Source organism: Ptychodera flava, chromosome 16 (assembly GCF_041260155.1).
Source record: "Ptychodera flava strain L36383 chromosome 16, AS_Pfla_20210202, whole genome shotgun sequence".
NCBI classification, from domain to species: Eukaryota; Metazoa; Hemichordata; class Enteropneusta; family Ptychoderidae; genus Ptychodera; species Ptychodera flava.
The window spans coordinates 37,687,406-37,712,275 of NC_091943.1; the positions used below are offsets into that span (position 1 = coordinate 37,687,406).

The 24,870-nt window shown below is 37.7% G+C and overlaps 3 protein-coding genes across 5 annotated transcripts in view; 2 read left to right on the forward strand and 1 right to left on the reverse strand.

Annotated features, from left to right (window-relative positions):
• LOC139114773 (uncharacterized) overlaps nucleotides 1-13,506 on the forward strand; it is a 36,759-nt gene extending 23,253 nt beyond the window's left edge. The window contains exons 11-15 of one of the 2 annotated variants that reach the window (XM_070676676.1): nucleotides 7,661-7,832; nucleotides 8,189-8,253; nucleotides 8,550-8,724; nucleotides 10,579-10,645; nucleotides 12,128-13,506. In XM_070676676.1, the coding sequence (XP_070532777.1) occupies nucleotides 7,661-7,832; nucleotides 8,189-8,253; nucleotides 8,550-8,724; nucleotides 10,579-10,645; nucleotides 12,128-12,237 (589 nt within the window). In that variant the 3' untranslated portion in view covers nucleotides 12,238-13,506. The remainder of the gene's footprint in view (nucleotides 1-7,660; nucleotides 7,833-8,188; nucleotides 8,254-8,549; nucleotides 8,725-10,578; nucleotides 10,646-12,127) is intronic. The other variant, XM_070676677.1, reaches the window with a different exon arrangement.
• A 3,139-nt stretch (nucleotides 13,507-16,645) lies between these two features.
• Nucleotides 16,646-21,996, reverse strand: LOC139114771 (large ribosomal subunit protein eL28-like). The gene is made up of 5 exons (XM_070676675.1): nucleotides 21,839-21,996; nucleotides 18,873-18,932; nucleotides 18,360-18,423; nucleotides 17,440-17,558; nucleotides 16,646-16,834 (listed from the first exon to the last, which is right to left on the reverse strand). Exons 1-5 carry the CDS (start codon nucleotides 21,926-21,928, stop codon nucleotides 16,745-16,747), a joined length of 423 nt encoding a protein of 140 aa, XP_070532776.1. The 5' UTR covers nucleotides 21,929-21,996; the 3' UTR covers nucleotides 16,646-16,744.
• A 1,032-nt stretch (nucleotides 21,997-23,028) lies between these two features.
• The window catches only part of LOC139114769 (uncharacterized), a 32,407-nt gene continuing 30,565 nt past the window's right edge, over nucleotides 23,029-24,870 (forward strand). Inside the window, exon 1 of one of the 2 annotated variants that reach the window (XM_070676671.1) lies at nucleotides 23,029-23,141. The gene's annotated coding sequence lies outside the window, so the exon portion shown is untranslated. The remainder of the gene's footprint in view (nucleotides 23,142-24,870) is intronic. The other variant, XM_070676672.1, reaches the window with a different exon arrangement.

Sequence of the window (24,870 nt, forward strand, 5' to 3'; positions counted from 1 at the left end):
ATTTCACGAGCACGATCCGTCAGAGGGACTTGCCAAAATCCTTCAGTAGGTCAAATTTCGTCACATACTTGGCTTTTCCCACTCGGTCGATGCAGTCATCAATCCTCGGGATTGGGAAAGTGTCTGTCTTTGTTAAAGTGTTGACCTTCCTAAAGTCCGTGCACATACGATAACTGTGATCTGATTTGGGAACAAGTATGCACGGCGAACTCCAGTTACTTTTACTGGGTTCAATAAAGTCATTGTCCAGCAGGTATTTGACTTCTTCCTGGAGATATTTCGCTTTTGTTGGATTCAGTCTGTATGGATGTTGTTTTACAGGCTTACTGTCCCCAACATCAACGTCGTGATAGATGACGTTTGTCCTCGTTGGAACATCTTGAAACAGGTGTTTATATTCGTGGAGCAGTTCTTTCACCTGTTGTTGTTGTTCTGGCTGGAGGTGTGCAACTTTGTAGACTCCAGCTTCTCCAGGATTTCTGAGTTCTGAAGCTTGACCGAGCCCAGCTTTGAGTTTAGAGTATTTTCACTCAAGTCAGTTTCAGTATCACTATCTTCATAATGTTTTGAACTGACTGCACTGACAGGCTGAGTTATAGTAGGATTATCCCTATCCAAATATGGCTTAAGCATATTTATGTGACATAGCTGTTTTTGTTTTCGCCTGTCAGGTGTTATTATGATGTAATTTAAATCACTCAATTTCTTATCAATTAGGTATGGCCCAAAGTAACGAGCATGGAGTGGTTTGCCAGGAATTGGAAGTAGAACAAGAACCTTTTGACCTGGTTCAAACTTCCGTTTTGAGGTGCTTTTATCATATTTGGTTTTCATTGACTGCTGAGATGACTCAAGATTTTCTCTGGCTAATTCACATGCTTTAGAGAGTTTCGTACAAAAATCTGACACATATTGCAAAATATTCAGACAATCATCATCGTCTGATAAGAATTTCTCTTTAACGAGCTTAAGTGGGCCACGGACTGTATGTCCAAATACAAGCTCAAATGGGCTAAAACCAAGAGACTCTTGAATTGACTCTCTAACAGCAAAGAGCAGAAAATGAATTCCTTCATCCCACTGCTTCTCTGTGTCAAAACAGTAGGTCCTAATCATGTTTTTCAAAGTTTGATGAAATCGCTCAAGAGCACCCTGACTTTCTGGATGATAGGCGGATGACCTATACTGTTTAATGCCTAGCTGATCCATTACTTGTTGAAAAATTCCAGACATAAAGTTGGAGCCTTGATCGGACTGGACACATTTAGGGAGGCCGAATAAAGTGAAAAATTTGACTAAAGCTCTCACTATAGTCTTTGTCTTTATATTTCTCAGTGGTATGGCTTCGGGAACCGAGTTGATGTACACATAATTGTCAACATGTACTCATTTCCTGATCTTGTTTTGGTAGGGGCCCAACACAGTCTATTAGTATCCTACTAAATGGTTCTTGAAATGCAGGAATTGGCTGTAAAGGGGCCTTTGGAATGGTCTGATTTGGCTTTCCTACCATTTGACATGTGTGACAAGTTTTACAGAAATGTGCTACATCCTGCCTGAGATTAGGCCAATAAAAGTGACTGAGAATTTTGTGATAAGTTTTCCTGACTCCTAAGTGACCAGCCCAGGGGGTTTCATGGGCCAGGCGCAATATTCAGCACGATAGGGCTTTGGAACCACAATTTGATGTTTTATAGCCCAATCGTCATCAACCAAAACATCTGGAGGTCTCCATTTACGCATGAGAATACCAGATTTTGTATAATAGGAAACAGAGCTATCTGAAGTTTTACTTCATCATCTACCCTGTCAAACAAAGACAAAATATCTGGGTCTTTGTGTTGTTCTGCAATGAGATTTGATCTAGAAAATGTCTGACTTTGGTCAGCAGAAGTTTTACTGGAAGTTTCAAATCCACGAGGGATAACGGAATGATCCGTGTCAAACACCTGACTGAGAAAGGTGTCATTTAAGTCAACATCTGTGACATTATTTTTGAGAGTATTTTGATTCTCGGAAGTTTTCTTTGACATGGCTCGAGTAATGGCACATGAAGGAAATAAACCGGGTATCTCTTGTTCAATTGGCTCTGGATCCTGATCTAAACTAGGATTATCAGTCACAAGTGGATTAGTAATGACCTTGTCCCCAGCAAGGTCGTTTCCAAGAAGAAGGTGAATCCCTTCAAAAGGCAAAAAAGGCCTAATACCTAAAGCCACAGGTCCAGAAACAAAGTCCGAAGACAAATAGACATTATGGAGAGGAACAGGAATGTAGTCATTACAATCTACCCCCTTAATAAGAACTTTAGAACCTGAAAATGACTTTTCAGAAAACGGCAGGGTATCTGCCAACAAAAGAGACTGGGAAGCCCCGGTATCTCTTAAAATTTTGACAGGGGTAGCGGAAGAGAAATCACTAGAAAGTGATATAAAACCATTATGAATAAATGGCTCGAAAATACCCATAATGCTATCTTGAGAAGAATTGACCTTGACCTCATTAATTGGGGATGAGAGGGGTTTAACCTCAGAAAATGTGTTGCACACATTATTAGACTCTAATTGAGTTGATGAAGAAATAAAGCCGGTTGGCTTAGATCCACTTTGACCACTTTGACCTTCACGTTTTCTTTTCAATTTGAAACACTCTGACATTAAATGGCCGTCTTCTTACAATAATTACAAGAAAGTGTACCAAACTGTTTGTCAGAAGGAGATTGAGACTTGGGATCTGATGATGTGGGAGTGTTACTTGAATTTTGTGAACTGTTGTCATTTGATTTTCTACTGTCCTTTGAAAAATTCTTGGATGAAAAGGAGGAGTTAAATTTACCTGCATTGTTTCTGTATGAAAAGGACTGGGATGGTTTGCTGAGAAATGAAGATTTGTGGGTCAAGAATAATCATCGGCCAAACGTGCAGCAACCTCCAATGTATCTGCCTTTTGTTCATTGATAAACGTCTGATGTCACTCCGGATGCACCTTTTAAATTCCTCAATCAAAACAAGTTGTCGTAATTTGTCATAATTCTGACTGACCTTTTCCGAAGAACACCAACGATCAAACAGTTGTTCTTTTGTTCGAGCAAATTCAACATAAGTTTGATCTTTCACCTTCTCACAATCCCTAAATTTCTGACGGATAAGCTTCAGGCACCAACTCATAGCCCTTGAGAATTAATTCCTTCACAGAATCATAATTTGAAGCCTGCTCTACTGACAACTGAATGTAAATTTCTCTGGCTTTACCCACCAAAGCACTCTGCAAAGCATAGACCAGGACTCCTTAGGCCAGTTCAGACTCTGAGCAATTTTCTCAAAATGAAGGAAATATTTATCGACATCCTTTTCTTGGAAAGGGGGAACTAACCTGAAATGCTTAGTGATGTCAAACTTGTCTGAAGGGAAGAATTTTCCTGACTGTCCAAGCTCTAAACGTTTTATTTCTAACTGCAGTCGGTGTTCTGCTAATTCTCTTTCCTTTTCTTTTTCCTCTCTTTCTTTCTCCCTTTGTCTTTCTTCCATTTGCAATTCTTTTTCTTTCATTTCCAATTCCCTCTCTTTCTGTCTTTCTTCCATTTCTAACTGCATTTGTATTTTTTCTTTTCTACTGCCTGTCTCTCCTTTTCCATTTGTAATTCTTTTTCTTTCATTTGTAATTCTTTTTTTTTCTAATGCCAATTTTTTAGCTCGAAATCTGCCTGTATTTCCAATTCTAATTTTTGAGTTCAAAGGAAGACTCAGGCTCATAATCTTTTAAGGCAGACTCCTCAAAATGGCCAGAATTAACTAAATGTTTTGCAATCTTGAACTGTATTTCTCGCTTGCGCATAGATCTTTTGACATCTACTTTAAGGAAATTGGCCAGTGCTATGAGGTTGTCTTTTCTGAGGGAATTAAATGTGTCCTGATCAAGGTCATCCATAAATTCGTCTGGCTTGAATTCCGCCATGATTGAATTTCGCTGAGTTCACAGTATACGGTAGTTTTGAAAAGGTAGGCAAAATGTTGTCAAACGGCTCAAAATATTCGTATCCCGGACGAGCCCCAATTTGTTACGTGCAGAGAAAACGAACAAAAGGGTGAACTCAGCAGTTAACGTTTAAACAAAATTTATTACGAAAATAAAACTAATTGCTAAGTCAGGGACAGAGTACAAGCTTTAAAAGTGTACCAGACTACTTATCTCAGCTGGGACGGCAAAGCTCCAGTCTCAGAGTTGTAACAGTCAGTTGGATGAATGAACAGTCCTTGGCTTGCAGGCTTGAATTTGCACAAAGTCCACAGTATAAATCCAGCGTTGGCAGTGAAGGTCTTGAAAAGTCTTGAGAATGACTACTGCTGGAGTTTAGTAACACACAAGAGACACGATCCCAAAAGTCTGACTGGAAGCTGAGCACGTCCCTTTTATAAAGGCATATAAGAACAATCTAGAACTTTTATTGACATGCTAATTACTGTTCTAAAATTATCTCCCTTACACAACTAATCAACTTTCCAGAACATTCCAAACATGACTAATTGAATTCAAGGTTGTTAGGTCATCAAGGGCAGTGACCTTGAGAATGTTCTAGACTAATTGAACTCAGGTCATGATGAGTGTGGGGTAAATGACCTACATAACAATATTGACAGATTATTCATGAGCTATATTGTTTCTTTCTTTGCAACCCTTTTCTTGTTAAAAGCTATTTGCTTTATGAAATGAGAGAAATAAATACCACATCCTCAATTGTTATGTTTCACTGATACTCTTGGAGCAAGACATTAGTCTGTGTGAAATGTAACCCAGTAACACTGTGGAGAGTTTAAGGGGAAGTTTATCTACAGAGGTTTCTTAAAAGATACAGGGTCACTTTCCATTTGTTGTGAATTTTTATTAACCTATTTCTCAGGTATGGTATTGCCTTTGGGATTTTTCAAAGGATAAAAAGCCAGTGAAAATCCAATAAATCTGTATGTACTGTTTCTTACAAAATTCAACTGCAATAGGAATGAGACCTGTATGTACAATTTCCAGTGATGTGTAAATATGAAATAAGAAAGAAAGTAAATTCTCTAATTTGCTGTGGACATCAAATAATTTGTTAATTGATTCCAGTGATCATTTTACTGTTAAAACTTTCAATGATTTGTGGAAATATAGGTAACACAACCCATTTAAAGGCACCCATTGGTTAGAAAAGACGCTCATTATGCAAAGAGATGCCATATGAGTCACATGGATAGAGAACTCCTTAGAGATTGTGGCAATGAAGTGACCATGCTCTGCAGCATGGTAGATAAGTTATCAATGTGTATTGACTTATTATTTTTCAAACTGATCAGTTTCACAGCAATTTCAGTTAGTAATTCAGTGTGGCCAGTGAGAAACTTGACCCAGGGGACCCCACTTATGATTTGAATATCATTGTCAATCAAACATTGTGCAAAGTAAAACATGAGTCAGCTAGATGTGTACCTATGTCCGTTTAATAGCATTCACCTTATCCGCTAACAGTGACTATATAATATGAAAGATATGTATCCAGATTTCTTGTGTTTAGAGACATGGGTAATAGTTTGTTCACAATTTATCATTAAATCCAAAATTTTGACCTACCTGCTGCATTTCTTTGGGTAAAAAATGTGATCCGATTACATGCAAGTCGATAACTGCTTGGTAACTGTGATAAAGAAAAAATATTATTATCAAAAATTCTCTTTTTGGAAAATTTAGTGGCCCTTAAAAGGCCATTTGCTTTGGTTTAGTGACTGCTACCCCTCATACATTATGATGACAAAGTTCCGGTATGACCGGCAAATTGGGATACAATGCAAAATGGCATGCACTTCTCTTCTTCTGATGACTCCGTCATTGACCTGAATCAGTTGTTACTGCCACTTTGTGTACCTTTAGATTGCCACAGTATTAATACATGCATTTGATATGGTAGGATTATTTTATTTTGTCACAGTCCTCTACTGTTCAGCAAAGTGCGTGGACCAATAGCTGCTTGGTCACTATCCTGAGTGGTTCCTTTTCAGACACGGCATACTTCCGCTATTACATGTGTGCATGATTTGTCAAATGGGTAGCTTTTGTCTAAGTTGCAAAAATGTTCCACCAATCATCTGCATATTTGTCACAACTCACATGTTTGACAGTGAATCGGAAATGCATCTGACTTTTCTACTTCTTTTGTTCCAAATCAAATGAAGTCTTGCAACACAACTCAGAAAATATGCTAATACACTAATATATCCATGCTTGTTTTCTAACTTCCAACTACCACCTTGGTCATGTGAAATACGTAGACTGGTTGAGTACATCATGATCACCGTTTCAATATTCAGAAAATGCTTGTTCCATGTGATTGAAATATCGATGTTTCCAAATTGAATAAAAATAGATGATTGTTCCAAGAATTTGTGAAATTTGAGCAATACAGATGTAAATTGTGATTTTGCGCACTGATCTATTGACTTGTCGTAGTGGTGGTGGTATTAGAGTGGGTAGGTGGCAGACACAGTCTTGCACCAAGTGGCACACTGCTAGCTGTAATCAGTGAAATCTGTAATGTGAACACACCAGGTTGCCACGGTACAAACATAACATGCCAAAATATATGTATGCCTATGTATGCACTCATTGACAGTGACATGAATATTTGTAAGTTTTTCATAGAATATGACCATAGTTTGCATCCAAGATTTTATTCCAGAGAAGGTCTATTCATATTTCTACTACGTATATTTGTTGTGAGAACCTGGAAACATATAACTTTTTGTGGGCTCGCATTGTCGATTATCATACAATGAATGACTTGGATTACAGACTTATTTAAAATGTAGTTGCAGCAACTGTAATCTCTCAAACTTTATCAATCAATGCAAACATTATCAAAGCAGGCGATAATCTATGTTTATAAATCAGCTACTATAGCAGCCGTTGATACAAACCAATGAAAACAATACAATGTTGACTCTGGATGGAACATCCACTAGTGCAAGATTGAGTATAGACTTGGTTCAAGTCGGTGAATTAAAAAAAAATGAAATCATTTATAATAGTTTCTGTTGTGTCTCTCCTATTTCGTACAAACCTATCCGGAATTTGGCAGCTCACGCCAGGTTTTCCCAACTATTGAATGCGTCAAGTTTGAGTCTGCGCAGTAGTGAGTTAGTTTCTGCCGGATTCACCCGGGTGAAACTCCGCTGTATAGCGGTCACTCCACTCATCGCGTTCACCCTACTCATCGCGTCCACTCACGTGCGTGTTTCACATGAAAGCAGAATACAAATCATTGCGTTCACTCCACTCAAACATTCACAAATCACAGACTTGAACCAAGTCTAGATTGAGTACTGCAGGTGATGAATGGTGATAAATATTGTCTTTTCAAGAAATGTTAATATTTGGATGTACTTGTACATTTAGAGTCGTCTGTGTCATTTGTATTAATCTGTTGCAAATATACATGAATTTGCTATACATGCTACTGAACATAAAGTAATTTGTCAATTTGATAAATAGATTCAATTATTGATTATATAATTTGGTAATTGCATTGAAAGTGAAATATACCCCATCAAAAACTCACCACCATGTTGAACTGTTACATTTCACACGTCATCACTCTAGTTAGCTAATTGTTGGTCTCATTTCTGACAATCAGACCTAAATATGAAATGATGGCTCTGAGTCTGCATGAGGGAGAGCCCGGCCATCACTTAAATGGGGCCTTCCTTGTACAAATGAAAAACTTACCTGCATTCAGACGTAATGTTGAAGATCGTCATTACTATGAGATGCCATCACGGTTTGCAATGAACACTGCTTATCTTGAGGTATGTTACTTCTTCAAAATGAGTTCAAGGTGACACCATATATGAACATAGTGACCACAAGATAGTCATGGAACTGTGTGCACATAGCTTAGGACTTAAAGATCTTTCATAAATATTTGGCTGAAATGTCTCTGTATTGTCTCACATCACTTGAACCAGACCTACATTGTATCTCTTTGACTGATACTGTCTTACATCTTTATGTTCTCGTATTGAGAATGTATGCTTTGCCTCAACACTCAATTCAGTTACAGAATCAGGTTAAAGTAGTTTTAACTGACCATAATGCTGCTTGGACTGCCAACATCAGTTTAAGGTATACACTTTGAACCCTTGTGTATTTCTCTTTTTTTCAGGGCTGGGGTTTGTATTGTGAATACCTTGGTGAAGAAATGGGCTTGTACAAAGATCCATACTCTTTGTAAGTATACTCTCATCACAGTATTGTCTGCATTGTCTCCAGTGTGAAATGGAATTTTATGTTAATTATAATATGCAGAATTCTGATGTTGTTAGGAGCTGGTCCACTTTCCCCATTGATAAACATTTAAAGAAAACACTCTCACTTAGAATAAACTAGATGAACTATAAGATAGTATTACATTCAAATACCACCTGCCCACTCTCAATCACATACCCATACAATGAGATCTGTGAAAGGGACCAAGTATGCTCATGATAGTGACAGGTAAATATTATCACTCTACTGATTTCCAGGTTTGGTCGATATTCCATGGAAATTCTCCGGGGTTGTCGTCTTGTTGTTGACACTGGAATGCATGCACTTGGATGGAGCCGTGACCAGGCCATCAAATACCTGCAAGAGAATACAGCGATGGGTTACCATAACATCATATCTGAGATTGACAGATATATAACATGGCCTGGACAGGTATAATAAATTGCTACATGAGTACATTTCAAGGATTCATTGTAAAATTTCATGCAAGGGCGATGTACAGCAAGTCTGAACCCTAAACTTTAGTTTCAAGATTTAATGCATCTGTTGTACTTATTCAAAGATGGGTCATTTTTCAGTGGAAACTGGGCAAATAATGGCCTTTTCACAAATTGTCATAGTTTTCCAATTAAAGATTTCCTCATCCATATAAGGGCATAGCACATTCAGAACCTCTTGTGGGAACCGCAGTTGATCACATGACTATGGGAAGTTGGTGTGATCCTGTATCTGATTTTCTTGGATGGCTTGATTCTTTACTTTGTACTAAAAGTTAACGGAAGAAATCACACACCTTTGGCTCCTTCCACTATAGCTTCTTGCCACTATTGTACCCTTTTATTACCTGGTGACAGGATAACTTTGTTGTAGTCTCTAAGCTATAGCTGACAGGAGATCCTCTGCCCTGGCTGCTTGTTCAAATGACAGTTGCTTGAAAAATATTTGAATACCAGATAAAGAAGTGTGTTAATCACAGGAAACCTTGTAAAACTATTTTGGGTCAGGTACACGTGAATGCAGCTCTGATCTGTCACCCTGAAAAACCATCAACCACTTAGCTTTTACAGTATAACCAGCTCTGTGAATTTCACATGAATAAACCTTCAAACCACAATCTTTGCTTGTAACAGTGTAGTGATTGTGTCACTTTTGAAATGTACAACAGTTTATCGCTATTTTAATTCAGTGCTGAAAAAATAAGCTTTTGGACCAAAATATGTAAATCAATCAAAATTTTACAACCTCATCATCAATAGGGTATAAAATCTTCTTATGGATTGGTTAAAAAATGTTTGACAACTTGCTCTATAGCTAGAAATGTTAACAGAGAAGTCTGTCACAGCAGCCAATGAAATATTACAGGAATAATCATATCTTTTCCATTTATTAAATGCTGCCTATACTAATACCGTACTAATTCAGACAGACACAAGTGTTGGGGAGGTCAACTTACCGGTATGGTAACTGGCTGTAAGCCAATTTCCGCCACCATAGGCTAGCACTCACAGCTCAAAGCCAATATGGTTAATTGTAAGGTTGCCTCGTCCCTGGACTGTCCCACTCACAGCCTCCAAGTTGGCCCATTTAAACTAATTGTATGTAAGCAAAGAGAGAGAGAGAATTGTTGATGAAACTAAGATACAAGTGTGGTGTGATTGAAACAGAGACTTGTTTCAGGAATTTTATAGGACTTGTGAAATGTTTATTTCAAAATGATGATGATATGGCACAAGACCACTAATTCACTTCCGGGTTCGTTACCCACAAAGATAGTTTGGAAGAAAAATAGTGCAGATCTTGAAGTTTTGATACCTGCATGGATGCTTGTTTAGTTTGAACTTTAATGTCAAGTATTTTTGTAAAGATATTTTTCTGCCTGAATCAAAATGCAGACTGTTGTCAATAATGGCTGAAGCATTTGGTGGTAATATGAGTTGTTCTAGGGCCCATAGAAATCATAACAATAAGCCTGAATTTTGTCAAAAACACCACTGAGGGCGCTATTTTCATCGCTATCTCAAAATTTCTGTGGACTTGCCCACATGAAAAATTCATCAGTAATCAAGCTGACATTGACCTAACACCTGTTAAGAGGATTCATGCCGCTGAATGTTATAAAATAGGAAAATTGAGCTCAACGCTACTGTGGTGGCTTTTGGGAAATTGATTAGTGGTCTTGGGCATTATGACTCCAACTGAAAGGGCTGTGGTTAACAGTACATAAATTACCAGTAGTTAGCAAGTTTACAGAACACCAACTCTAAGTTTGCTGTAATTCTCCATCAGGCATGTGCTTACAAAATTGGAGAACTGAAGATCAGGGAATTAAGAGAAAAGTCCAAGAAGGAGCTTGGTAAGTCTCTTGCTGACTTTACTTTTAATATATATTATTGTGCATGTACATATGATTCCACTGTCATTGCCATTACAATGTTACCAGATAACATGTAGTGTTTTGAAGTTTATGAATGAAACAAAACCCTAACAACAGACATGTCCACCATTAACATGGAAAGATGTGTCAACATAACTGACGATGGACAAAGCAAAAACATGCAAGAAAAATACACTTCTAGGAAGTGTACCAATAAATGATGTGATATACAATATATTTGTTTAATGACAGGAAGTAAGAGAAAATGTACAGTAATTTGGCAATAAGAATGACTTCAATGCCATGCAGCCTGAACCTTCAATGCTCATTAAGTTCAAATATAGTACGACATACTGATTAATGAAGAAAAACAATGTTTCAGTTGCATTACATAGGATCCAAGTAGAACCTTTATCTCATCAATAATAACTGAACTTCTCATGTTACAAATTTACAGCACCTAATATCACATTGTTGTCATCGTCAATTGCTGCCATTGCTAGGGTTTTTTGAAATTCCTAAGAAATGAAAGCAAGGGATACAGTAGTTAGATAACACTTGTAGTTAAGTTACATATTTGCAGCTTCAATTTCTGTTTTCATTTTTTGAGTATTGATGCTCTTTTCCAGACTTTGTTTTATGAGAAATGAGGAATTTAGGGATATTTCTGTCACACTTAAATAAAGTATGTTCAAGGGTTTCACTGTGCCATATTAAAATAAGACATATATTCATTGTAATCATTGACCATGTTTCCTAATGTGAAATTTAATAGAACAGCTGAATAAGAAAGTTTTGTATTTTTCTGCATGGTCAATGCAGTCTTCACCAGCTGCCCTTCAATAGTTTTGAACAGCGCCCTCTAGAGATAAACTTTCAACGATACTTGCAAAGCTGGAATTCTTCTCATGGGGCTGTCATTTCATGCTTTAAATCATGGGAAATTTGGCTTTCATTGATTGGTTTCTATCAATATAAATGGCATAGTGTTCAGAAGTTGGAATCATGGGAATAATTACACTTTCAGATGAAGATGAAACATCACTAACCCTTACTCTTCAGAAACCAAGCACAAATCTGTTTTGCCGTTTTAATAAAGAACTGCAGTTATTTCAGGTTCATGCAGATTCATTTCGCATCACTCACATTTAAAGCAATTCTCCATTGGAAAGTACCGGTAGAAGCCATAGGGTCAGTGGTGTGAGATCATTTTAGGATCGTTTGTGACTTTGATAATCAGAACAACCCAAAACAAACTTGTATATAAAAAATTAGCGTTTATAGTGGATGGTACTCCAAGTCTTGGGGGCTAATGATAGTGGCACATAACTTACAAATTACCTTGTTCATATGGATAAATTATCAAAGGACAAATTTGGGAATTAAATAGTTTGTTGTTTTTTAGTTCCCTAGTATTGTAAACATTGCATTAACAAGAACCATTTCCCTTGTGTTTTGCAGGTGATAAGTTTGATGTGAGAGCTTTCCATGAGGCTTTCCTGAGCTGTGGTTGTGTACCAATATCAGTGTTGGAAAAAGTCATTGATGAGTACATTCAAAAAAATAAGTAAGCCACAAATACGACAGCAAAGCTATACTATGATTTGAATATCAAATTTATGGCATCAGATGACAATGTGAAGTTATCAAAACTTGCTAAGTTAGCTTACTTCTTTACTACATCAGAGGATATTTTAAATTATGATTTCAGCTTGGTATCATCAATTTTATGAATATATGTCATAGTTATCACAAGGTTATCTTGAATACCATACACAAGGCTTGTCTGAAAATTTCACATTCAATCATATTCTATGGATTGAGATCCATGGCTTCAGATGTTCATGGGCACTCACATTGCTTGAAATTTAACCTGGTAACCTTACATTTCTGAAATAACACAGAGATGTGTATTTGCCTCATTATTTGGTGAGAGCAAGTGCGACATCATTACATTTTGAATTTATGGCTAAAAAATTTGGGTACATCCAAAAAATACTGCAGCCTTTGGTAAGACTTGTGTATTGCAGACATTCACAAATGTTATTTCTCCAATTGTGACATCTGTATCATTACAGACTTGAAATTTTCTTAGTGAAAGAAGTGATATTTTAGAAAGTTACATGGCTGATATCATTTATGATACTTTGAATTAAAACATTACTCTTAGAAGATCCCACAGAAAATGCAAAGGCTGACATTATGACATAATCATCATAGCTTGACATCAAGGCTGACAAGAAAAGAGAAATATAAATTTAGTTTTTTTTTGGGGGGGGGAGGGGAAACAACGTTAGAAACATAATCTAAGTCTGCAAGGGATGATAGGTTGGAAAGATAAAGCAGTCATGATTTTACGAGTGATAAAGAGAAATTTAATTGAAATTTTTTTTCATCGGATGTATTGACACATTGAACTACTTTTACATGTGTTTTTCAAATCACAAATAGTCAACTCACTTAAGCAAAATTCTGGAATCAGGAAGTTTTTCAAAAGATCCATTGAACTCATTAAGTCACGTGCTTGGTTCATACAATCAACTGGATCCATAAACTGGATCCATAATCATTGCAAGTAGTTTATTGTTGGTGCACATTGGATTGTTGATTTTACATGTCCATGAAGAAAACTGTCTTGTATTTGCAAATCAAGTTTGTTATTGATCTGTTTACTATGAAAATAAAATTTGTGTGACTTAAATCCTATCTGTAAAACAGAATCAACTTGCAATTTTTTCTTTGTGTAATTACCATTGAATTTTATGCTACAGAGATGTTTATTTTCAGATGTTTTGTAATTGAAATATTGAATATAGTATAATAAAAGGCAGTGCAATCAACCTTACTGTAGTTTTGCTTAACTTTATTGACTCCAGAAATCTCTTGTTCCATAATGAATTACTGTATGTATCCTGTGGCTGTAAAATTACAGCAATATCCTATATGCATTCACATTTGGTACATCAATTCTATGATACATTGTGATAACAAGGGGTTTAAGTGGAGCATTTGTGGTACAGCTATTAAACGTTGTATAAGATAAAAAGACAACCAATGTGGATGTGAGATAGGATGTCAAAAAGGATTGTAGGCTATGTCAAGCTGTTGTATAGCATGAGGCACAAGACCACTAATTAATTTCCCATAGACCACTACAGTAGCATTAAGCTCAACTTTTCTTTTTTGAAATGTTCATCAGCTCAAGGTGTTCGGAACCATCTCAGATTGTCGCATAAGTTCAAGAAATGAAATTCCTTCGTTTAGATCAAAACCCCCTACCCCTGAACACAAGTTCAAAAGTGTGGAATGTTGATGTCTGCATGAGAGTACAATGTAACATTTTGTTATGGCTACTGAAGAATATCTTCCCCTGACCACATTATAATGTCAAGTAATCGATCAAATTTGAGTACTAACCGCACAGAAGTGTCATTTTATTTTACTTCCTCTTTTTGCATCTCATGACTTCTTCTCGCTATAGTCAGTCACATATTTTTCAGCTCTCCAGCGTCAAAACTTGTACACCCTTTGCCAATCCTCCTGTGTATCTCTGTGTTTAGTTATTGACAAGTTGCCCTGGTGTAAAAACATGTAGGCTTCCACAAACTTTTCATGGTCATTATGGTGTTTTTTGAAGAATTGCTTTGAGCCAGCAACTGGTTTACCAAATGAAGTCCTTTGTTGTGCTATATGTGGTTTTTTTTTAACATTTCAACATCTCTGAGAATTATGCGTATCTTGAAGACTGCAGTATTCAGTGCTGTTTTGTCAACACAGTGACAGTGAAATGACCAGGTGTGCAGGCGGATGCTTATAGCACATTTGAAAAATGTTAGTTTTTATCTGTATAATTTGATGAATGAAAGGTTTAGGATGCAATGTTAACATGTTTGGGACAAGAACAAGTTGCAAACAGTTACTGCAAAATTTGTTGGCGCGAGTGTGCAGTTTTATTTTTACTTACAAAGAACTTGTGATCACAAAAGTGCAGTTCACTAATTAAATGAAGGTCAAACCCCCCTCCCTCTGTAAACTGACAAATTTCGCTTTTTGACCTTATGCAACTATCTGAGACGTCCCTTAAGCAATTGTCAACTTCACCAGTGATAAATTTTTCGTATGGGAATGTCCATGGAAATTTTGATTCAGAAATGAATATAGCGCCCCCAGTGGTGTTTTGCAGGAATTCATGCTCATGGCGGTTTTCCATGGGCCATACAACTCAACATATTACCACAGAATCATGCATGCTATATTAATCTTTCAGTCTGCCGTTTGATTTAAGGAGATCAATTATCTTTTCTTCAAAAATACTTCAAATTCAAGTTGAACTGAACAAGCACTAGTGCAGGTATCAAAACAGTTCAGGTCTGCACTATTTTCCACCTGAACCATCTTCATAGGGAACGAATCTGTACATGAATTACTGGTTTTGTCTGGTGCCATTTGCTGTATACTGTATTTGGGTAGCTTTCAGTTTGAACTATTTAAACCATGGAAGATAAAGCTGCACATGTGCAATACCCATACCTTCTTTTAGTTAAACTTGTTTGGTTGTGAGACGATGAGATGGCGGTGAGCAGTGATCACAAGGTAACTTGTAGGATGAAGCACAGTCCCTTCACAACCATGGATGAAGCAAATCATAACTGAAACATCGCATAATTGGTTTGAGAACACATCCAGTGCATGCTAAGTTCCAGCGAATATGGGAACAATATTTCTCACATTCCTGGCCGCTGGGAGTGCGGGATCGACAGTGTGGGAAAAATCGATCCCACACTCTCAGAAACCGTCCCACACTCTGCTGTAAATATTACACGAGCTCTGATTGGATGATAAAGTCTTTTTGTTCCACGCGCAAAATGTTATCCAATGGTACGGCGAGTAACACACAGACCAGAACTACAAAGTAAGCAGGTCAAAGTACAGTGGCAGACGACAGACTTTCCACGATTTTGGATAATGTTGTACGTGTCCAATGTGAATTTAACGCATTTTGTAGTCATGTGAGAAAAAGAATCTCACACACCAAGGACCTGGGATCAGATTTCTCAGACTCGTTGGGGATATTTTGTCTCACACTCGCCTGCGGCTCGTGTGAGACAAAATATCCCCAACTCCTGTGAGAAATCTGATCCCAGGTCCTTGGGGGTGTGAGATTCTATTAACCTCAAACTCTTCATGCTCTGCATCTCACTCAGATTTAAGTCACTGCATGTCATAGGGGGCGGGGGCTTTAAAAAGTACCACCAACTAGGTTAGGCTCACACCCCTCACTTCAGGTAGAATGCCCCTTGGGGACACAAAGTTGGACTCTAGAACTTTTGCAATTCTCTTCTAGTCTACCACTTGTTGGGGTTCATTTCAAAGCTCTTGGTGTAAGAAAACTTATAATCGGCTTAGTTTTTTCAAAATTCGAAAATTTTATTTTTCTCCGTAGAGTTAACACAGGGATGGCAGCCATTTCAAATATCGGTAAATCTTGGGTAATTTGCTTCTCTAGTACCAAAATTTGCAGTGACCCGATTTTTTTCCTTGACTTTGACTTTGATAGAGAATAGTTGAAAGTTTGAGCAAAATAAGGCTTTCATTTTCAAGGTGCATAATACCTTAAATAGTTTGGAGTGCAATGAATCTTAACCATCAACGGCAGTGTGTGAGTGGGGAAATTTAAGCATTGAAGACTTGGAACATTTATACTCATTTCTCATGTTTCAAACATATAATCCAGAAATAGGAAAGGGTAGAACAAGGACACCTTCCATAATGATTTGCCAAGTGTTTGTTCATAATTCCAATTCCAATTCCAATTCCAAAACTTGAACATGCTAACTAGCTAAATGTTTCCCTGTTTGTCAAACCCAATGCACTAAATAACTTAGAGCACCTTCATCGCAAGATATCAAAATTAGTAACAATACCTGCCCTTAAAAATTAATGTCTTTGCAATGTATACCACACACTGACAAAACAAAGTTGACAGTTAGCAGCTGTGCTCAACTTTTATTTCACAAGAGATACACTTGTTTAATTTACATCTTCAATGTACATCTTCAATGTAAATTCGTAAAGTTCTTATTCACGCTTGGCACGCGACTTCTTCTTTTTGATGGTAGTCACTGGTTTCTGACTTCTCAGAATGGCACTGACACGCCTCAAAGCAGCCTACAAACACAAACCAGTATTATGGTCAGTCAACAGAGTTTACAAAGTCAGCACATGGAAATTTGTACAATTAGAAAGAATATTGTTCTAGTTTGTTTTATCCAATGCTTACCATTTTCAGGGGCCAGCATGGCAATGCATAGGGCATTACTCTCTTCAAATCATGACAAGGTAGTTTTACAGATCAGTGGACATGATCTCATAACTTAAGTCACATCAAGTAATGTAGTGTCCACAAAAATTTTGCAGGTATTACAGCATGTGATATGAGTTTGCTACAATCTTTGCATAACTCTGCTGTAATAACATGTGCTGGCATTCATAGAGGTTTACTAAAAAGCTTATATCCTTTCCATTATGTTTGATTTTATCAACTTGCTGAAATGCAAATTACTTTATATTTTACCTTCTGGAAGCAAAACTGTAGTTATAGGCAAAATTTTGGCATTTATCTCTCAATAATTTTTCTTGATTGAATTAGTGATATATATATTATTCGATGACAAACATGGGTTTCAATTCAACACATCTTGCATAGCAAGTCATTTTAAGCATTGTTTTTCTCAGGCTGCTGAAAAGTTAGCATACTGACTGCTGTTCCTCACCTTTTTAAGATCTGTACGGTATTTGCCCTTGACAATTTCATTCCTGACTGATGTAAGGTTTCGTCTTGCATCCCTTTTCATCGTGACTCTGCGATGCCACTTGCCTGGATTTCTCTTGGCTGTCAAACAGTAGCAGTGAGAAAATGGAAAATGCAGTAAAAAGGTTGAAACAATTAGTTAAACTCTGATGACCAGAATAGTTTTAAACTCACTGTAATGTATCCAAAATAAAGTTTTAAATCCATCATTAACATGCCCTTTGACTTGGTTGAAAATCAATTTTTGTCTTCACAAACATACTGAACTCTGATGTACAATTAAACTTGATAGAAAGGCAATTCCACTATACCTCAATCTCACTAAAATCACATGTATGTTCTTATCGGCTGACAGTAGCCTCAGTGCACTGCATCTGACCAAATGCGTAGAAGATTGTGTTCAAATCGTTTGCATTGGGCCGGAACAGCCAGCCATTCAGAAAAAGGTTTACAACAGCCACTTGTTATGCATTGCAGCATTGTATTTAAAAAGCATGCCCTCATTGGCTCCCGCAAAACATGACATTTGAACCTGATCTTCCATGGCAATGGGTCTGATGTAGTGAGGAAAGTATAAGCTAATGAGAACGACCAAGAACAAGCTGAGGTTGAAGCGTCACCATCTCTACATCTGATTCTAGTCAGATTGACTATACCTGTTCATTACCGTTTTGACATGATGGAAATATACTCAAGATGTCTTTTGAAACTAAGCACAATAAGTTCCTACATGAACACTGTGACTCAATGAAATACTGAAGGCAAGAAACTACCCTGGTGATTTGTTTTTCTTTGACACGTTTGCTTACCTATAGAGTTCATGTTATCACTTGAGTGGTTATCTAGTTCATATCACTAACATGCACTAGGTTGAACACTTACCATTTTGTTTCTTGGTAACTAAGACAACACCCTTACCATCTTCAGCAGGTTCAATGCCAACAGTCTGTTATGGTTAGAAACACACCAGCAGTAGAAATCAATATGAAGTGAGTCAATGTGTACTTGATACATACTTTAAATGTGTAAATTTATCATAATGACAGAATACAATTACTAGCAATGTTTAATTGCACAATTTCCCCTTAGTTTGCTGAATAGTGAAGGTGCAGTCATTGTTTTTGTTCAGGGTGGTTCCCAAGTTGACTGATCTTGGCTTCTCTCAGTATATCATGGAAGGCATTCTTTAAAGAAATACACATTATTATTATTATTATTATTATTTGGGTCCAACAGAAGGGTACAGGGCTTCTTAAATTCATATCTCCAAAAAACCTTAGCAAAACGTTGTGTGATATACATGTATATGGTATCTTGACGGAACCTGTCTAAACGACCTCTTTACAAAGGGTTGACAACTAACTGAAATTGCTATTTCAGTGACTTGACACTCACCTTTCTGTGAATGAGACCATTGTACCTGAATGAATTCTTGTTCTTCAGATTGTTAGGTTCCTGGAAATTAAAATCACAAAACAGCCTCAGGAAAATCAACAGACATTACAGAGTTGAAACACCGCTCTTCCAGTTCAATATGCATTGATAACAAATAAGTTATAATGAACACATAAGTATGATTTGATAGCTTCATTTAGTTTCTTTGATCAGAGCAGATTTGCACGGATGACAACACACATGAAAGACAAGACACAGCTGAAACAAAATTAGGTGAAAAATGTGTAAAGGAATTTTCTATTATTTTGCAGGGGTAAAATTAGCCATAAAATTGCCACATAATGCTACCATGTAAACTTGGCATTGCAGTGACTGGAACTTAATGACACAAGGAAGACCAATCTAAGTTAGTTTCTTTTTGTTCTTTCATTCTCATTTTTTTGCCAAATACTTCTTTGAACATTACCAAAGTTTGAGTAAAGTCATTTATAAAACATTCTTTAGTAAAAAAGTCATTTATAAAACATTCTCATGTGACACTGTATATGTCAAATTCATTTCAAACATCTACAGTTGTGGTGGATGTGATATCTCTGAATTATATTTGAAATCAGGAAATATTAGCTTCATCTGTATGTAGTAGGTCTACTACATATAATCCACTATTCAGCTTTTTTTCAGCTTTCATTTTTGCTCAACGAAATAACAATAACACGTTCACAAGAAACAAAAGAGAAGCATTACAAAATGTTATAATTTTGTTTAAATTCACAAACTTGAACTGAGTCTATCTTTCAACATTAAATCAGATGAACATCTAAGTAAATACCCCTCGAAAAAAAACCGCAATAGCGCTGATCGCAAATGACGTCACTGTTCTCTCTCATTAATATGCATAAACAGTGTTCTCCACAAATGAAAATTAAAGGCGGACGGCTAATTAGCATATTTATTTGCATAACATTTGCATACAATTTACATATCACCAGGGCTATTCACAAGGCATTCCAGTGATGAGATATACTCCTGACATTTTAAATATTTTTCTCCATTCAGCAGTGATAAATGGCAAGCTATACAATTTATTTTTAAATTTAAATCCTTTTTATTTACATTAAATAAATAATAAAACATCAAAAGTGAAAAAAAAACATTGAACTAATACAAACAATACACAATTTAGTAAATATATTGCACAATACCAACATGAAAATTCAAGAAGTAATCAGTGTTCGAAATAATCGGTGGCAAATGGTGGCACGTTTTCATATGATCCTCTGTTACTATATGATTGTCTGTAGCCCGATTGCTAAAGCCATGAACGTCTTTTTTTACGTGCGGCGTCCATGACTAGTTGATACGGGACTGAATATTTGCACTAGCCTAAGTTACAATGCGGAGTCAGCGGAGGCATGCCTGCAGAGAAGCACAGTTGATTTTAAAACTCAATTCATAATAAAGAGAGGCCCGAAAAAAATGATACCAGGTATTTCCAAGAAAACGATTTGAAATTTCATCGACTCATAGTTCGGCAAACGTACAAAACTTTGACAACTGCGCGGCGTAGGCTGCCATGATGTTTGTGTGAAGCACGCTGGCGCTCTTGATCTCGATCACACGCGACCTTTGAACTATACAGTACAGAACCGTATGTACATAGCTGCTGTATTCGGATGATCACACGAATGATGATTTTAGCTCGCGCAGTTTCTTTTTACTTCATTTCATTGTGCCTTTCATATTTTAAAACGGTCACGGATTTTGAAACTTGATCAAACGCAACTGCTTCTCAAAGTCAATCGAGTGAATCGCATGCAAGTTACGAATGCGTGACAGGAAGTGACACACATGGCTTCAACGTCATGTGGACGTACACGGATTTCAAAATGGCTAACTCGGCTCGGATACGCAACGACCTGAACACGCGAAGTACCATACTTTTTTGCATCTGATATTTGTGTCAACCAATCGTACGATTTTAGCCACATCTGATCGAAATCACTTTTCCTGACCCTCGGATCGTTACAAGTACGAGACATTGGCGGCAACAGTAGTTGCCTATAGTATAGATGCTTTGACTGAGTGCCTGCTGGCAAAAATGCAACACCGAGCCTTGTACCGTGTCCGTTGTATGAAATGGACGGTGTCTGTACGGTACGGTCGGCAGCTTAACACATTTCAAGCATTTTGAATTGAAGTCTTAGCGAATGTTCATCGGCACTACGGCCGTTTCACACTAAAAGCTCGCTGAAATAAAAGCGTGACAAAATCGCCGCTGAGAAACAATAGGTCTTCAACCACATTTACTAAAGAGTATTGGCGGATATGAAAGAGGATCGGCCAAAAAAAATAAAGGATCGGGGTCAATCCTGTTAAACGGCCTGGGGAGAACATTGAGGATTGCATGCAGTCGCAAAACAAACCGACAGATGTGTGAACGGCCCCTCTTTATTACACGACGTTGTCAGTTGCTGTCATTTTTATTCAATAGGCTTTCAGATATTGTTCGGACAACTGACTGTGAAAACAGTTTAGGCTACAGAAAACAAAGGTGGGCGGGCGAGATAAAAGGTGGGCGGGCGAGATTAAAGGTGGGCAGCGACAAAAAGAAGCCGGGCGCACCGCCCGTCAAAAACCCCTCGTGGAGAACACTGATAAATAAACATTTGTCCACATTTTCCGCATAAACGACGAAAATAAAACCTGCGAGTGTTAGAATGGCTATTTAGCGTCACACTTATCGTATGAATTGATGACTGAGACTACAAGCTGCAACAACAGCCGCGCATACAACGACACAATTTGTCAGAATTTCAGCATATTTGTCCGAAATTTGCGCGCGTGCAGCTGTATTTAGTAACAAACCCGAAATCGCGATAAACGCTATTGCACACACCTCAGCTTAATATACATCTACCACACATAAGTGGGTTTAATTAAATGCTAAAATGATGAGAATGACTAACCTTGGTGAAAACCATGTTGTTGTTCTTCACCAGGAAACTGGAGTTATCACGTATGATAAGCCATTGGATATCAGGAGAACAGGACACCATCTTGCTGCTGTTTTGGCTACCTAATCAATTACAAGGATACATAATATAATTTGCTCAAATTCAATATTCAGTGTTACTTTACAATATGAAAATGAGCTTTAACCCAACTACAGTGGACATTTTACAAAGAACAATTTTAATTCTGTTACACTGAACAATACTCTGGATTGGGACCAAATGACTGATGTCAAATTATGGAGTACTTGGCCACCCAGCCACACACAACATATAGACATAGAAATCCCTAACCCTACAATGATGTATCAAATACTATGTGATTCTAACGCTCAGGACTATATGTTGCATCATGGAGCTCTATGGTTGCATTCATCGGTAGAAGTAGTAGCAGTACCTTCAAAGCTATTGTATACAATGGGAAAGAATAAAGATGCACAAAATCGCTGCAGTTTTGTTGAAATTGAAATGAAAGTCTAATGACATGCTGACTGTTCAGTCAGTACAGTAGCAAGGACCTTTTGCTGCCATTTACATGCCACAATATGTCTAGGAGACCGGGTTGGGGCAAGTATGATCTCTGACGTCGCAAAAATTTACAGGACTTTTAGTTTGCAATGGACATATTCGCTTACAAACTTTCAAGACTTTTATCACTGTTTTGCATCACCGGCACATGTGACAACTACGCTAGAGTTTGCTATATACGAGAACTTGAAGCTTGGTCTCCCATAAACAAACTATTTTGAAAGGTTTGTTACAGTCGGCTAGTGCTTAACTGTATTTAAATATTGACTTTGATTAACTTAAAATACATATGTCCTGAATTCGGCGGCAATTGCAGGACTGCCATGAGGGTTTTCTTAGCAGAAATCCCTCAGGATGTTCACCACGAGGATCATTCTCACCTTTCTCGGGCTAAAGAGGAAGATCACGGGCGAACAACATTTAAAAATCGCTCCGCCATAATAGTTATTAAGCGTGTATTGCTAGTTCTATCATTTACACATAGAACTAATGATTTGGAAATAAATGATTTTGAACATATTCGTGGTTAATGGAAAATTCTGATATTACTTGTATTCTTCAACGGGTAAAAAATACTATTTTTCACTTGCGTATTTATACAAACGAGTGAAAAGACCATTAAGAATTGTGGGTAATTTCGAACATGGCTGCCTTCAAGTCACTTCCGCTCGGAGCCCACTGACCTCACTGATGAGTGTTGAATGTGTGTAAAATTATTTATCATCTGTTGGTGAGTATGGAACGTAATTGTTGAGTATTGTTGGCAGAGTAACATAATGTCGCCGGGCCTTCGTCCTTTTGTCGATTGCCGTGTGTGTTCTGAATCCGTGTCCGATGTTCGAAAGCTTGAACCACGGTCCCTCCACAAAACTTTGGTGGAGGGACTGTGATTGAACTGAGCAATGCAGTTAACAATATAATATGTACCACAGTCCCTCTATCTATAGAGGGACTGTGTATGTACATATGTGGCCCTGCGTACAGGTCTGTGTGTTCCCGGCGTTATACGGCCTGTGGTGGTGGCCGTATAACGCCGGGAACACACAGACCTGTAGGGGCCCAGACACTTCGCACCAAAACCACTTCGCCCCACGCCACCTCGTACCAAAACCACTTCGCACCAAAACCACCTCGTCCCAAGCACCACTTCGTCCCATGACACTTCGCCCCAAAGACCACCTCGTCCCAAAACCACTTCGTCCCAAATACCACCTCGTCCCAAAACCACTTCGTCCCAAATACCACCTCGTCCCAAAACCACTTCGCCCCAAATACCGATTCCCGGCGTTATACGGCCTCTAACGCCGGGAACACACAGACCTGTACGTAGGGCTACACTTCGCCCCAATTTACCACCCGTTCCCAAACCACTTCTCCCAAAGGTTAGCCGTGGTGCTGATCAGTCAGTTACGTCTATAGCTTTGTGTTAAATACCAGTCAAGATTCATTTTCGCAGAGTTCTTTCGTGCGTGCGTAACCTTCTGACATCCGTAGACACAGACAGAGCACAACTTATACTGGCTTTGTATTTGTATGAGAAGGTAACTTGGGCAATAAAACATGTATCAAGGATCAGAAAGCCTCTTCTAGTATCTATATAATTTTGAATTGTATGACTTTATAGCCTATACCTTTTCATTGTCATTCTTCGCATTTCCGTTACGTACTATTCACGCGCATGAACTGACTCTGAAAATGTTTATGCTTAATTTATATGACATTAGAACGAACGAGACAAGATAAAGATCAGAAATAAGCTTAATCCGACATCGTAGAATGTGATCATGGCAGCGTGTTTTATCTGGGGCATCTGACTCTGAACAGACGAACAAACAAACATCGTCCGCCAGCACGGCTCATTAGCAGTAGTCTCCCACTTCCTGATTTCAGGAAGCATCCGGCTGCCTGAACAGCACGACTTGGCAAGCGAAGGTGACAAACAAATGACACAACTAAAATGATATTCTGCATACTATACCGGGTCATGAAATTTGTGACATGGGTCTATGACAGACTTAAAATATATTTTTCCAAAGAAATGTCGGATGAACAATAATATAACAGAATAAATGTAATATGAAGAAGTCGGATGGCATCTTCTCTGAATCAACTGATGTCAGGAAACCAAGCAGATATAGTATGCATGCTCATAAAAACGTAATTAGTCGACATCTGGCTTATTGAAAATATAATATTTATGGGGTAATGGCAGATAAAAAATTAAATGTTCATGCTTGAGGAAAATATGCCGGAATCGACGATAGTTAGATCGGGGAACGAAGTCAGAAACTAGCACAGTCCTTCCACAACTAGTTTCGATTATTCAAAGGTTATATTTCTGTCTTTGTGTAATATCAAAGCTGAAAAACATGCCCGCAATTTGTCGAGGTCAGAAGACGATAATTTCGAACTGGAAAAATATCGGCTACTCAGAATACAAAAAGAAATGTATACGTAGA